This window comes from Vitis riparia, chromosome 9 (assembly GCF_004353265.1).
Source record: "Vitis riparia cultivar Riparia Gloire de Montpellier isolate 1030 chromosome 9, EGFV_Vit.rip_1.0, whole genome shotgun sequence".
In the NCBI taxonomy this organism is placed as follows: domain Eukaryota; kingdom Viridiplantae; phylum Streptophyta; class Magnoliopsida; order Vitales; family Vitaceae; genus Vitis; species Vitis riparia.
Window position 1 is genome coordinate 11,664,974 of NC_048439.1, and position 15,954 is coordinate 11,680,927.

A 15,954-nucleotide genomic window follows, 5' to 3' on the forward strand; every position below is an offset into this window, starting at 1 on the left:
AGTAGTATGTGGGGCTCGGGGCCGAGGGTATAAGGTAAGAGGTCTCTTTGAGACTTGTGTGGCAAAAACAGGTTCTGGGGTCAAGTGTAGGTATGTAGGAGCCATGGGCCTAGGCGATCTATACTGAACATAACGTTGTGGGTAATAGGCTCTTGAAGTTTTCCCAAATGTCTAATAGCACCTGGGAGATCTCGATCCTGCTAAACTGATAGTACCCATATCTCCTAGTCTCTGTCCTCCTGAGGGCTTTTTCCCATTTGAATCAGAAGGGGAAGACTTGGGCTACAATCCTCTAGCAATGCCCTCCTCTATACCATACAAAGCCTATACCAAGGATCCAAAATCCATATGAGGAAATCTCATCAAATGTTTGGCAACTCTAGGTTGTAAGCTCCTCAAAATCATACTAATCTGATCATTCTTTAAAGGACAATCAATAATCTAGGCGATCTTTCCCCTCCATCAGGAGATAAATGAAGTCACCGACTCCTTTAGTCCCTGTCTCAAGGCCTCTAGCTCTCTCCTTGAGACATCAATGATAGTGTTAAATGCAAATTGTCTCAAAAACTCTTAAGGTAAATCATCCCAAGTCCTACGACGTGAAGCATCTAAGGAAGCAAACCAATGTTGTGCTGTACCACTCAAGGACATGGGGAAAAGCATAATCAATTGGGCCTCATCTAACCTGTGGGCCCTCATCACACTACTGTATAGCCTCAAATGAATCTTAGGGCAACCTATGCATGTATACCTCTCAATCTCTAGCATCCTAAACTAGGCCTGTAAACTAGCCACCGGTGCTCCATCAAAATCATCCCAACTGATGACTCCATCTGAAATCCTTATCTATCTCATCTTCTACTCTAGTCTATCCATACGAGCATGTGTATCCTCTGAGGCCAAAATGGGTTCTACGATAGGAAGTGGGGTAGCATCAGTTTGACTATGCAAAACATACGGTGCAAGGTGTGGAACCAATTGACTAAGTGGGGGGGTGGTACCGTAGGGTCATACTATGCACTATCTTGAGGCGGGATCTGTTGGGCCTGGTGCCCATCTATCATCCGGTCAAGGCCAGCTATAGCCTCCTAAATCGAAGCCATGGCCGCAACGAATTGGTTAATGGTCCTGAGAGTCCATGTCTCTTTAATCTAATCTCTAGTCTGGCTAATTTGATGCTCTGGTCAACCTACCTCTAACTCTAGTCCATGAAGGCAAATCCAGAGTGGGCACAAAAATGCTCCTATAAACACGTAAACATTGGATGATTTGCCATACATGGGTAGCTCTGTAAGAACCGACTAAAGGATATTCAAGCGTATAGCCCAGGTATACTCAAACTGATACTCATATCTGATCACACCTAAATGAGACTATGGAGAGGGTAACCAAATCCAACTATGACCAAGGCAACTCTGAAGGTCCACAGATGCACCCACGTGTAGGAATGAAATCCTAATTGAGTCTAGGCTAACCTACAAGGTTGAGATGGCTCTATAAGATAAAATGGGTGGGTTAAAGGATCCTTATCAGAAGCGATCATACCCTCCAATGGTACACAACCCTCTGCACGTCTCCAAGGAGACGGGGTGCTTCCATGCAAGTTGGTCATCACCTCCACACATGCACTTTCTCGCGTTCTTAGGGAGTTTCTTAATGGCAAAGGCTCTCTCATATCTCAACACTCAAGGATAATCTAAAGTACACAGTGAAGGATGTGAGTGAATTCGAAAAACCTAAGATCTAAAGTGAGAAGATAAACATAGACAAGTAATCATACATCAGGAAAGTGGAAGGGTTGTCATGTAGCAGGCAGTCATACCAAGCATATAAGTATCATACAAACAAAGTCCTATCTAGAATATGTGAGAGTGAATCATGCTGAAGTGAGCAAGCCATCAAGTGATCATTCAAGATAAACAAGTATAAAGACATATTGAGATATCAAATCAATCAAGCAAGCAGATCAGAACACCTTGCCAAAAAAAAGAGTACCTTCTAGTCGACCAATTAAATGCCACATTTTCCTCAACTAGTGTTCAAGCTTGATCCTTAAGATCCTAGCGGAGTCGCCAATTTGTGAACCTGCATTTTTCACGTGTGCCCTCACTCGATTAGCAAGACTCGCTTTTATTTGGTAAAAAATTTAGTTTTGGAAAAAGTTGGAATCGCCACTTATTTTATTTTATTTTAAAAGGGAAAATAAAACAAAAAGAAAACCCTAAAGAAATGACTCCATAGTTTTAGAAAAACATGTCTTTGAAAAACCTGAGTCTAGGTTCGGGGATCAGGTTATTAGAAAGGTACCTCTAAGAGGTAGCACCCCTCTAAGCCCTAAAGAAGTCTCTACTGACTAAGTTGAGGGGAATGTGACAATTAATTGGTTGATTGAGGGTACCTAGGTAGACTAAGGTGATTTCTAAAAAAAAATAACATGCTAAACAAGAAAACCAATCACAAATAAGAAAGAAGATTTAGAGTGCATACCTGGACTGCTTCTTAAGCGCTATCACAAGACATCAAAGTTAGTTTAAATAATATATCATCCAACATGCGCTTTATCGGAAATAATTGAATAGTGAAATAATATATCAAGACACCCAAGCATTGTCAAACATAGGCACGGTTCACAGTGGCAATCATATTCACAGAATTTAGAAGATAGGTGATAGTGGGCATACCTAGATAACATAGATAGCTCGTAACGTGTTTTCGCGAGACATGAGGGGTTAGATAATAATAAAATAAAGAAATCCTAACATGCTTATTATCTAATTAGCATAGCAAAAATAATCAAAGTATACAAAATCATCAATTATCACATGCATCTTGTATATAATTCCTAAAAAAAAAAATATAGATATGACTACAACAAGTAGCAAAAGTGGTGGCAAAGATGAGTTTTGAAAATATTATTTTATGTGGGGGTTTCACCAATTCCCCAATTGATATACACAAATCTAGCCTAGAATTATCTCATTTATTTGGGACCAAAAGCTTGGATTCGTGTCTTACTTAAAACTGTAGCTTTTATTGAAAAATGAGAAAGATATGAACCGATCAAAACATGGTTACACATTATTTATGAAAATGAGATTTGGATTCCAAGGACTCTAAATGAATATTTAAAAAAAAAATAGATTTTAATGAGGTACGCTTTGGGAAAAGGTTTGTTTTTAAAAGGAAAGAAATCATTTACAAATGACAATACTCAAGGATCAAACATAGGCAACCCAAAGAAGAAGAAAAATCACAAAGTAAAATTTTAGACGACCAAGCCAACTAAAGTGGTGAGAGTAGGGTCAATCATCATTATTTTCTGATGGCCTCTAGAAATTGAATTTGACAAAGGATGACCAAAGTGATAAACCAAAACCTTTTAGGTCTTACAAGCACTGGAACTTTAAAAACATTTAAACTTAAGATAAAATCAATCAAGCGCTAATATTGTTTGACTTTTTAAAACAAAACTAACGACACATATCAACTAATATTGACAATTTTGAATCAGAAATCTAACAAGATACAATCGACTAAACTAATCAATTAAATAAAAGAAAACAAGCGCATAAACTAAATAAAATCAGTCAAAAACTAAAATTAACTATTTTTAAACAAGAAATGATAACACGGGGATAGATTAAACTAATTGATTACAATTCTAAAGCATAAATTAATAGAAAAAATGAAATTAACAATCTTAAAACATGAACCAAATAGTATGAGACCAATAAAACTAATTAAAATTCTAAAAAAAACTATCAACTAAAACAGGATCAATCAAAACTAGAGTCAACAATTTTTTTTTAAAACATGAATATATCAATGCAAAATGAAATAAATTAACCAACTTAAATTCTAAAACTTATAAACTAAAAGGGATGAATCATGAATTAAAATTAACAAACTTAGGATATGAAAATAGTAGCATGGAATCAATTGAACCAATAAACTAGAATTGTAGAAAAAACACACGAATTGAAATTGGACCAAACAAGAATTAAAGTTAACATACTAAAGAAAAACGAATAAACAACTTTGACACGACTAGACTAGCTTATTAAAATTTCAAAAAAGAAATGAAATACTAAAGGAAAATGAAAATTATATCAATTAAGAATTAAAGTTAACTAATAACCTAACTTTCTTTCCAATATTTGTGATTCAAAACTAACAAGAAAAATTCTAACTTTTAATATTAAAAAAATGACAAAATCTAAAATCTAAAAAAAATTTCTAACTTTCATTCCAATTAAAAATTCGAACTGAAACCTAAACCCTTTAACTTTCATTCCGATTAAAAATTAAAATTGAAAGTAACAATTTTAAATCTTGAATAAAATTGATACCTTGCGCGCTATGTTGGCGCAGCCTAAAATCCCGAAGTGGATCAGCGTTTTGGCCATGTCGTTTGGGTACATGAATCCAAAATCCTTACCCAAGCCAGATGCTGGCCTTACATGCATCAGTTGCGGAACAGGGCAAAAATTATGATTCCTTCCAGATGGAAAGTTGTTGGCATGAGAAATTGGTGATGAGAGACCCACACTTGCTTCATGTTTGGACTGACCATCGGAAAACATATCTGCCAAAGGGATCAATGATCTAGTTCCATCAAACCCAAACCTTGGATTCTGATAACCCAAAGATGGAACACCTGTTGGCAGTGATGCCCTTCCATAGGAACCATTTGAACTTAAAGATGGGCTTTGGTGGCTTGGTCTAAGTGCTTTTGGGAGGTTTAGAGAGAGAGAAAGAGGGATGGCAGACATATATAGATGGCAGAGAAAGAGAGCTCAGAAAAGTTGGAGAATATAGAGAGAGAAACTTGTGGGAGAAAATTCTGATCGTCCTTTTGTTTCATCCTTCATCTCCATGCATGTTGTATATCTTTTTCAAATAATGATGCAACCCATGGAGGTTTGCAGTTGTGCTTTTATATCCTTCTTCGGTGGCAATCCACATGTTTCGTTTTTCTTGAGTGGTAGTCTTTGTGTCATCCTTCCCATGTGCGGCTGTGCATGGAGATTTCTTCTTGGCAGTGTTTGAGACCTTAGTGTCTTGGATTCCTCCTCAGAAATTCTGGTGCTTTCCTTCCCTCCAAATGTCTCCATTCATTCATTTCCCTCTCTTTGTGCGTCCTGCCACCAAAGTGGACTGTATGTTTTCTCAAAGTGGCAGTATGTGGGTCATGTACAATGAAGACATTTTCAACGATGCCATTTCAGTCACTCTCGTCGTCCGGCTCTCCGCGCTCGCCTGCAATGATAGCCCGTCCAAGAACACCATGCGATTATCTGATTTCCCATTGCCGATTTGAATCTCTGGGATTGGAGACAGCACCAGCTGATGGTCAGGAGCAGCTTTGTGAACGATCCCTTGAATTTCCTTCGACACCACTGGAGTAAACTCGCTTGCACCAAGCTTGCCCAAACTAGGAGATTTATGACGGCAAGAAGTGATGCAGAGGAAGTCGACTTCAAGAGTTCACTGTTCAAGAACGCAACGTCCTCCATTGAAAGTGTCCCTCCCCCCCCCCCCCCCCCAAGAAAACTTGCCAGCCCATTACCTCTCCCCACTTCTCAATCATATGGCCGAATTCAAACCCCTATCCACGAACGAAAAATCTCACTTTTTTCTCCTTTTCGACTGCTTCCTTTTTCTTTGTCCACCTTATTGAATGTAAAATTTCCTCCCTTTTCATTACCGGTCTCACTGCCTCCACTTTCTTTCTCAATAAAACTTTGAATATCACACCTCTAAATCTGCGTAATGCCTTTCAAAACCTCTCTGTATCTTCCCCGAAAGTCAGATTCATTTAGCCAACCAGAAAATATTCTGTCAATCCTCCCCCTGTCTGCTCCTCCTCGTACCGAAAATCATCTTTCTTTCTCCTCAATCATGCGCCTGCACCTCCCCCCTTGAACACGACCTCACTCTTCATCTACATACACGTGAATGTTTCATTTTCCTCTCCCCCTACAACTTTGGTAATTCATGTTTCAGAAAAAGAAATGGCATCCTCCTCATAGACTGATTCCACACTTTCCAAAAAGCACCACCTCTTCTCTCAAACCTTCCTATCTCTCTTTTTCTTCTTTTTATTTTTTCAAACGGGTCTGAATATCCTCTCCAATCACAACCCCAAGTTTCATTTCCTACGTTGACTCTCTTCCCAACGTGGACTGAACCTGCCCCTTGAAAAGGCTGTCAATCTTCTTTTCCAGAAAAACCAAACTCTCCATTGATAAATCTCCCTACAAAATTCCAAAGTTAATAGATTAAATTAAATAATAATAAAAAAAATGTGTTTTAGAAAAAGTAAAAATTATTGGATTGACAACAAATGTATATTTTATATAATTATTAGATTAAACAAAAGTATTTGATGAAATTATTAGATTAAATTAAACAAAAGTATTGTAAAAAATTATTAGATTATATTCAAAGTGTTTTACAAAATTATTATATTAAAATAAATAAAAGTATTTTACAAAATTATTAGATTGAATTGAAGTGTTTTATGAAATAATAAAAAAAAATACACAAAGTAATATACAAAATGACTAAATAGATAATAATAAAAAGGAAAGTCATGCAAGCCATGCAAAAATGTGAGTCATGAAGTCATGCAACCATGCAAGATGTGCCTAAAAGGTGACCTAAGCAAGGCTAGTAAAACTAAGTGGGCTAGTCATGCCTAAATGGGCCAAGTGTACCTAAATGGGCCTAAGGTGCCTAAGTGGCTAGGGTGCCTAAGTGGGCCTAAGGTGGTGCCTAATGGGCCAAGTGTACTTAAATGGGCCTATGATGCCTAAGGTGATGCCTAATGGGTCAAGTGTGCCTAAATGGGCCTAGGGTGCTTAAATGGGCCTAAGGTGGTGCCTAATGGGCTTAGTGTGCCTAAATGGGCCTAGGGTACCTAAGTAGGCCTAAGTCTAAATTAAGGCTACCAAGAATGACAATGGGGCTAGATAAATCTCTCAACCAAAGTCCCCAAGATGGCTTAAAAAAATATAGGCTACACGAATAGTAATGGGCCACCAGGGAATTGTTGTAAAGTACTGAACAAATACATAATAGGACATGTGCTAGGAAAACAAAATGGAGGGTCTACAGTTATATATCAATACAATGAAATTCATTAACAGTTAGCTCATTTTCAAACATGTTGCATAGTAGGATTGTGGCATCATTATCGATGACACTGGAACTAGCTAAAGTTCCTTTCTATGGGGCTTTCCATTTGTTTGGAAACTTTTTATTCCCTAGAAGTAGCTTCATAAAACAAAATAAATGCATTCATGACTATCAAACCACCCACGTCCCCCTCAATTTGAACAAAATATTAAATAATTCATAAAATTCAATGTGCTATGTAATTATTATAATTAAATTTTAGGAAGGAAGCTGCCTCCTCTTAATAGACATTCTTATCTACAAACAAGGAAAGATATTGCTATTTAAGCCTTCATTTTTAGACTATTCCTTACTTATTTTTAAAGCATCATATGCTTGACATCCTTACTCTTAATAAACATTCTTATCTACATACAAGGAAATATATTACTATTTAAGCCTTGATTTGCAGACCATTCCTTACTTATTTTTAAAGCATCATATACCCGACATCCTTACTCTTAATAGACATTCTTATCTATGTACAAGGAAAAATATTGTTATTTAAGCCTTGATTTTCAAACCATTCCTTATTTTAAAGCATCATATACCCAACATCCTTTCTCTTAATAGACATTCTTATCTATGTACAAGGAAACATATTGCTATTTAAGCCTTGATTTTCAGACTATTCCTTACTTATTTTTAAAGTAGCTTATACTCAACATCCTTACTGTTAATAGACATTCTTATTTACGTACAAGGAAAAATATTGCTATGTAAGCCTTGATTTTTAACCTATTCCTTATTTTTAAAGCATCATATACCCAACATCCTTACTCTTAATAGACATTCTTATATACGTACAAGGAAAGATATTGCTATTTAAGCCTTGATTTTCAGACTATTCTTTACATATACCTGACATCCTTACTCTTAATAGACATTCTTATCTACGTACAAGGAAAGATATTGCCATTTAAGCCTTGATTTTTGGACTATTCCTTACTTATTTTTAAAGCATCTTATACCCGACATCCTTATTGTTAATAGACATTCTTATCTACGTACAAGGAAAGATATTGCTATATAAGCCTTGATTTTTAGGCTATTCCTTATTTTTAAAGCATCATATACCTGACATCCTTACTCTTAACAGGCATTCTTATCTACGTACAAGGAAAGATATTGCTATTTAAGCCTTGATTTTTAGACTATTCTTTACTTATTTTTAAAGCATCATATACCTAACATCCTTACTCTTAATATACATTCTTATCTATGTACAAGGAAAGATATTGTTATTTAAGCCTTGATTGTGAGACTATTCCTTAGTTATTTTATTAACATCATATATCTAACATCCTTACTCTTAATAGACATTCTTATCTACGTGCAAGGAAAAATATTGCTATTTAAGCCTTGATTTTCAGACTATTTCTTACTTATTTTTAAAACATCATATTCCTGACATCCAGATTAAAAGAGCTCAATGAGTTTTAGGATTTATGTCACCATCATGGATTTTGCAAAGTCCCAGACGCCAAACCACCAGCCTGAGACTTCATCGACATAAAATAAAACACATGAAATCAGAAACCAATTTTTTAAGAGTTGATAGATGAGATGATTGGATAAAAAAAACGCATTCATGTGAAAAATGCATGCACAAGTACCATGCATCACCATCCAACCATTATGGTCGACACCACACACCGGGTTTGTTGTTGATTCTGCACTCCTCAAACTACACACCCAAGTATGAATTCACAGTTGCAAGCTTATTCAGTAGCATACTTTCTTCTTATGGTCAAATATTGCAGTACAATCTACAAATCGACCTAAATCAATTAACCAAAATAAGTCATTTTGAAGCATATGAGATGCATGGTACTTGTGCAACTCAATTGAACCTTATGCTATGTAATTATTATAATTAAATTTTAGGAAGGAAGCTGCTTCCTCTTAATAGACATTCTTATCTACAAACAAGGAAAAATATTGCTATTTAAGCCTTCATTTTTAGACTATTCCTTACTTATTTTTAAAGCATCATATGCCTGACATCCTTTCTCTTAATAAACATTCTTATCTACATACAAGGAAATATATTACTATTTAAGCCTTGATTTTCAGACCATTCCTTACTTATTTTTAAAGCATCATATACCCAACATCCTTACTCTTAATAGACATTCTTATATATGTACAAGGAAAGATATTGCTATTTAAGCCTTGATTTTTAGACTATTCTTTACATATACCTGACATCCTTACTCTTAATAGACATTTTTATCTACGTACAAGGAAAGATATTGCCATTTAAGCCTTGATTTTTGGACTATTCCTTACTTATTTTTAAAGCATCTTATACCCGACATCCTTACTGTTAATAGACATTCTTATCTACATACAAGGAAAGATATTGCTATATAAGCCTTGATTTTTAGGCTATTCCTTATTTTTAAAGCATCATATACCTGACATCCTTACTCTTAACAGGCATTCTTATCTACGTACAAGGAAAGATATTGCTATTTAAGCCTTGATTTTTAGACTATTCTTTACTTATTTTTATAGCATCATATACCTAACATCCTTACTCTTAATATACATTCTTATCTACGTACAAGGACAAATATTGCTATTTAAGCCTTGATTGTGAGACTATTCCTTAGTTATTTTTATAGCATCATATATCTAACATCCTTACTCTTAATAGACATTCTTATCTACGTGCAAGGAAAAATATTGCTATTTAAGCCTTGATTTTCAGACTATTCCTTACTTATTTTTAAAACATCATATACCTGACATCCAGATTAAAAGAGCTCAATGAGTTTTAGGATTTATGTCACCATCATGGATTTTGCAAAGTCCCAGACGCCAAACCACCAGCCTGAGACTTCATCGACATAAAATAAAACACATGAAATCAGAAACCAATTTTTTAAGAGTTGATAGATGAGATGATTGGATAAAAAAAACGCATTCATGTGAAAAATGCATGCACAAGTACCTGCATCACCATCCAACCATTATGGTCGACACCACACACCGGGTTTGTTGTTGATTCTGCACTCCTCAAACTACACACCCAAGTATGAATTCACAGTTGCAAGCTTATTCAGTACAATCTACAAAATAGACCTAAATCAATTAACCAAAATAAGTCATTTTGAAGCATATGAGATGCATTATTACTGATCACAAAAAATAGAGCATTCAAGGACAAGGAAACATACTTGGAAAGCAATTTGAGACATAAGAATAACAAAAGCATGCCAAAGAAGTCAAAGTTTGAATACACTTTGGAGTTGGTTTCCTTTTTATCTATTGTACGTGTAAACTTCAATAGCTAATATCATTTAAAAACCTTAATCCTTTCATTGGTTGTAAAGAAAATGAAAGATAAAATATACAACGTTACTCAATTAAGTGGAACAGTTATACTATATATCAAAGAAGTTGAATATTCCAAATGAAAATTTTAGCTCAATTAAATTCAAATTTTTAGTTTTTTCCTATTTCCCAACAGCCAAACTGGAAAACCAATTTTAGCCTTGGCCATACCTTGTCAAGCATCGTTATTGGACTGGAGCTCTTCCAGCAATGTTCTCTATCATGATCGCAACCATTTAGATCTTTAGAGGTTCCACTTCCTTGCAACAAAGGATCAATTGACTTCAAATAGGGAACTCCAAGACCCACACAACAAAAATGGTCTAAAAGTTGTTGCATAGGTAGGAATGGCAACAGAGCAGGTTTGGGATGGGTCGCCCCCATCCCAAACCCGCCCCATTTATTAAAAATAATTCCCATCCCCCTCCCATTTAAAAAATTAAACGGGGCGGGGCGGATATGGGAAATTCCCATACCTGCCCCGCCCTGCCCCGTTTAGCTTTTTTTTTTTTTTTTTTTTTTTTTAAATTTTTAAAAATTACTTTTAAATTTTTTAATTACATTAAAATAAATATATTTTATAAATAATAAAATTATTAGATTTTTTATAACTTATTTTATTAAACTTTTTTTATTATTATCTATATATTAAAAATAGTAAAATAAAATTTTAAATTAAATTAATTTTAAATTTTAAATTATATTTTTATTTTAAAATTAATTGGGGCGGGGCGGGGCAATACCCGAACCCGCCCCGGGTTTAAAAAAAAATTCATACCCACCCCAAACCCGTTCATTAAATTTAAACCCCGTCCCATTAGGGGCAAAGTGGGGAGGTACCAGAAAAAACCCGCCCCATTGCCATCCCTATGCATAGGGCACAAAAAGCTAAATCACTTCAAGGTCGTGTAGGCAATGAAAGGATAAAGCAAAATCGAACTTCTCGATTTCTCATTCGACTTCGAAATGTTAGGATAAGCTTATTCAACCTATGAAGATTTTTCTAAGTCCATGTGATACCACTAAAAATAACTTCCCCCGAAACATGTGCATCGCAATAAGTAAAGCTGTACTTAGGTACCCAAAATACCTCAATCTGAAACAGGTACCCATATAAAGCCTACCTCATACAGTCAAGCCAAACCTTTGTCATCCACCCGGAACTTTAAACTGACTATAAAAAGGGAAAGTCCGAAAGCGATAAGCCCAAGTTTACTGAGTCTTCACCATGTATTGGCCTATTTTTTTTTCATTTTTATTTTTTTATGGGAATTCTCTAAGCCCAAATGTAAATAACGTTAAGGCTTTAGTATGTTGGTGAAAAATGGTAGAGAAAGAGGAGGAAAATAAGGATGTTTTTTTGGCATTGTTCTAGGGTTCAAGGGTGAAGGGTATAAGTTCTTTCATCAACCTTTTACGGAAGTTCTTGTGGTATGATCTCTACCTAATCTCTTTCTATTTCTTGTTTTCTAGGGTGATAGATTCCCTCCTTAGACATTGATATATGTTTCCATTGTTTATCAAGGTGAAGAAAGTAGTGAGGATTTATTTGCATTCATATTTTTATTAAAGTGAAGGAAATTAGAAACAATGAAAAGCATATTAGTTTCTAGAGAGAGAAAGGAGAAATTAGAAATCCCCTTTCTATTGAATTTGAAGTGGAGATAATACAAAGGAGAGAGAATATGAGAAGTGGGACAAAATGTAAGGTGTTGAGTGTGTGAGGCTCTAGAAAGTGGAAACATCTTGATATTCACCTCTATTGATATACTTGAAAAAAGAAAATGTAAGATTTTTATTATTTCTTATCAAAAAAAATATTTTTTTTGTAATTTAAATATATAAATCATATTATAATATTAATTATTTTTCAATTTATTGTAGTTACACATCCAACATCTTTAATTTCCACCCCCACCCTCCCCCTTTTTTTTTTTTTTTTCATTCCCCCTTCTAAACTAGATCTAAACATAGAAAAGATTTTCGTATACATGATCATTTTTCAGGTTACAAAAGTGAACCCTAGCTAGGATTTAATTTTCAAGTCCTTACTAATCCTTATACTAGTCTTATGATAGTAATTAAGATATAGCTAGGAGGCATTTATGCTTGTACAAGGAAAAGGAATTCTAACATTTGAAACAACATGCGAGGGAGTTACTTCTAAATTTCTGAATATAAGATGGTGGACGTAAGCTAGCTAATCTGCGTTAAGCAAATTGAGATGGTAGGCTGTTAAGGGGCTAAAGATATCAGCAGCATCAGTCTCAATCAACTCAATCTGGGCTTTCAAGAGGTGCATGTACACCACCCAGTCACCATCTACAGTGGGGCTTGGCATTGGCATCACGTACCCAACTTCTTCACCCCATGGAAAATGATATGACCCTAGAGCCGGCCTACCCCACCCGAAATCCACCTTTGTCACCGGGAACCTCTGCCCTGATGACACCGTAAATCTTGGCCCGTCGCTATTGCCACTGCAGTACATTTTCAGTGTAGCCGGCTCTGGACGATGAGCCTCCACCCAGTCTATCAGCCCCAAGAAATGTTCCTTTGTCATAGCCGCTTCCAGGAAATCATGAACTTCATCTCCCACCCAACTCAGTGGTTTTTCTTTGAGGTCATTTACTATCTTCTCACCAAAGGGGAAGGACAGCACATTTCCAAAGTATGAGGCCATCGCTGTTGTCATATCCTCATCTCCACTGCTTAACCTCTTTCTTCCATCCACCACGACACTCATCTTGCATATTTTTTGGTTTGCATTTTCCATGTGAGCACTTTTGGCCACCATCTTCCACAAAAAGGCACTAAGAGACTCTAGTTTGGTCCTCTTGTAGGAGCTACTCTTGCTGGTGGCTAGTGTTTGGAGTAGACTGAGCTTCTCGGCAGTGACATAGTACAGACGGCTTATGAGAGGATCAGCACCAGGTTGTGGAACTTTGGGCGGAGGTAAGGCTGAGATGGGAACGTACATGTGGTCAAGGGACGGAGCATAGGAGCCTGGATGTCGAGGGTTGAGGAGAGAACGCCGGAAAGATGGTATTACAGATAAGGGCTTGGACTGAGCCATCTCAGCCCATGAAACTAGGAACATATTGGTAGAATATGCGTCTGCTATCCGGTGATCAAATGTACAGGCCACCACAATTCCGCCACATTTGAGCTCAGTCACCTGTTATTAGTTCATTTTTATCACAACTAGCCTATTAGGATTACAACTAATTAGGATTAGCATATGAAATTAAGCGCACAGAAAGAGAAAGACCTGGACTGAGAGGACGCCATGCTTCCTCGTAGGGGCAAGCTTGCCTTCAATGCTTTCGTCAGGGTTATACAAGTTGAGGTCTTGTAGTTTTACATCCTCATAAGCCTCCAAGAAATCCACCCCACGGTTGTTGCAAAGAAGCTCAGCTTCCCCTAATGAGTTAGACAAGATTTCTCCAGCAAAGGCATAATAGGGCACCAGGGCTTGGACCATGGCCTCTTTCAGAACCCTAACCATGGACCCAAATGTGAAGTCATCACCTCCGCTGGCACTTCCACGTGGCTTCTTATAACAGAAGAACACGGCAACATCAATGGGGGGTAAAAGCAAGTCCAGGTTAGAGAGTGGTAGCCAGTGCTTCTGCATTGGTAGCATAGCTGCCACTACTTCTTTCCTCCTCATTGTTACCATGAATTCTCCTCCACTACTACTCATGGTTTCTAGTTATTAATCACTAGGTTGTGAGTGCCTTCGATTGAGTGGGAGAGAGAAGAAAAGGAAAAATGGAGATGCTCTGGAGTGGGCTAATCGCACATCAACAATTCAGAGGGAAGAGAAAGATATATGGAGTCTGGAGAGGGCCAATCACAATTCACACGTAAACAATTAGCGTATCTAATAAACTAAGAGGAATACATTGTGCCACGCTTCCCATAGTCTTATTGGGCTGCTACATAATTCCTTTGTATATGACATGCTTATTCAAACAAAGAAAAAACTACTAATAGTTTTTTATAATAGTTACATGATATTTTATAAAATAAAACATCCGGAACCGTTCTATAATATTTTATAAAAAAAAAATGTGTTTGAAATTCTGAAGTATTTTTAACTTGTTTTCTATATTTTTAAAATAATTTTTATAGGTAGTTGTGAACCCCGTATTTCGGCTCATGCGTTTCCCACTCAATGGCGATCTCGATTTTTATTTGAAAAATGATTTTTATTTATTCAAAAATGACTTGCTGTCGCCACTTATTTTTATTTTATTTTAAAAGGGTAAACAAAATAAGAAAAAAAAAACCGTAAGTGTGACTCTTTATTTTGGAAAGGTAATCAACGAAAAACCGGATCGGGTTCGGGGGTCAGGTTACTTATCGGGAAGGTACGGTAAAGATCGTAGCACCCCTCTAAGTCCCTACAGTCGGGTCTCTACTAATAAAATGAAGCTGACATGGCAATCTATAAGAAAATCAATGAATACCCAGAGCGAATCATGCACATATGAAAGTCAGAACATGCATATAGACTAACCAGAGTGAGAATGAGTGCGTACCTGGGCAATGAACCGTCATGCGCCATCAAGAGAGGGGGCTAGTGCACAATTAAAGAATAATCTCATGCATGTCATAGAGCAAAACAAATCAATCATGTATGATAATCAAATCAAACAATCAGTGGAATTTTTTTTTAAATAAATAAAATAAATAAAATGATAATAATAAGTAAGTAATGGAATAAATGCGAGAATTAGAATATGAGGAATTGAGGATTAAGTTTGGAAATTGGAAAATTAGGATTTCAGATGACTAAATTTGAAAATCGAAAATTTGAAGAATTATTTAAAGACGGAATTTTAAGTAAATGAATAAATGAATGGAATAATAATAATGATGAAATAATAATGATCGGATAAATAATTGCGGAAGTTAGAATATCGGAAATTGGAAATTGAACTTAAGGCTTGGAGATTTAAAGAATTATTAGAGATGGAATTTTAAGTGAAATGAAGAAGTGAGTAAATAAATTAATGGAACAATAATACTGACGAAATAATAACGATTATGTAAATTAATGCGGAAAATAGAATTTTAGAGATTGGAGATTGAGTTTAGAGATTGAAAATTTGAGAAATTATTTAGAGATGAAATTTTAAATATATGAATAAGTGAATGAATAAATAAATGGGATGATAATAATAATAACAAAAATAATCACTAAGCAACTGAATGTGAATAGTGGAATTTTTCTTGATATTGGAAATTAGATTTGGAAGTCAGATTTTTGAAGGATTGTTTAAAGACAAAATTTTTAAAAGAAATAAATACATAAATATGAAATAATAATAATAATAACAAAAATAATATTTAAATGAATGAACGTGAATAGTGGAATTTTTTAGATTAAAAATTAAATTTGGAAGTCAGATTTTAGAAGAATTG

At 35.7% G+C, this 15,954-nt stretch overlaps 1 protein-coding gene across 1 annotated transcript; it reads right to left on the minus strand.

Annotated features, from left to right (window-relative positions):
* Positions 1-12,486: 12,486 nt before the first annotated feature.
* LOC117921986 (shikimate O-hydroxycinnamoyltransferase-like) lies at positions 12,487-14,482 on the minus strand. The gene is made up of 2 exons (XM_034839935.1): positions 13,793-14,482; positions 12,487-13,699 (listed from the first exon to the last, which is right to left on the minus strand). Exons 1-2 carry the CDS (start codon positions 14,225-14,227, stop codon positions 12,722-12,724), a joined length of 1,413 nt encoding a protein of 470 aa, XP_034695826.1. The 5' UTR covers positions 14,228-14,482; the 3' UTR covers positions 12,487-12,721.
* Positions 14,483-15,954: the final 1,472 nt, after the last annotated feature.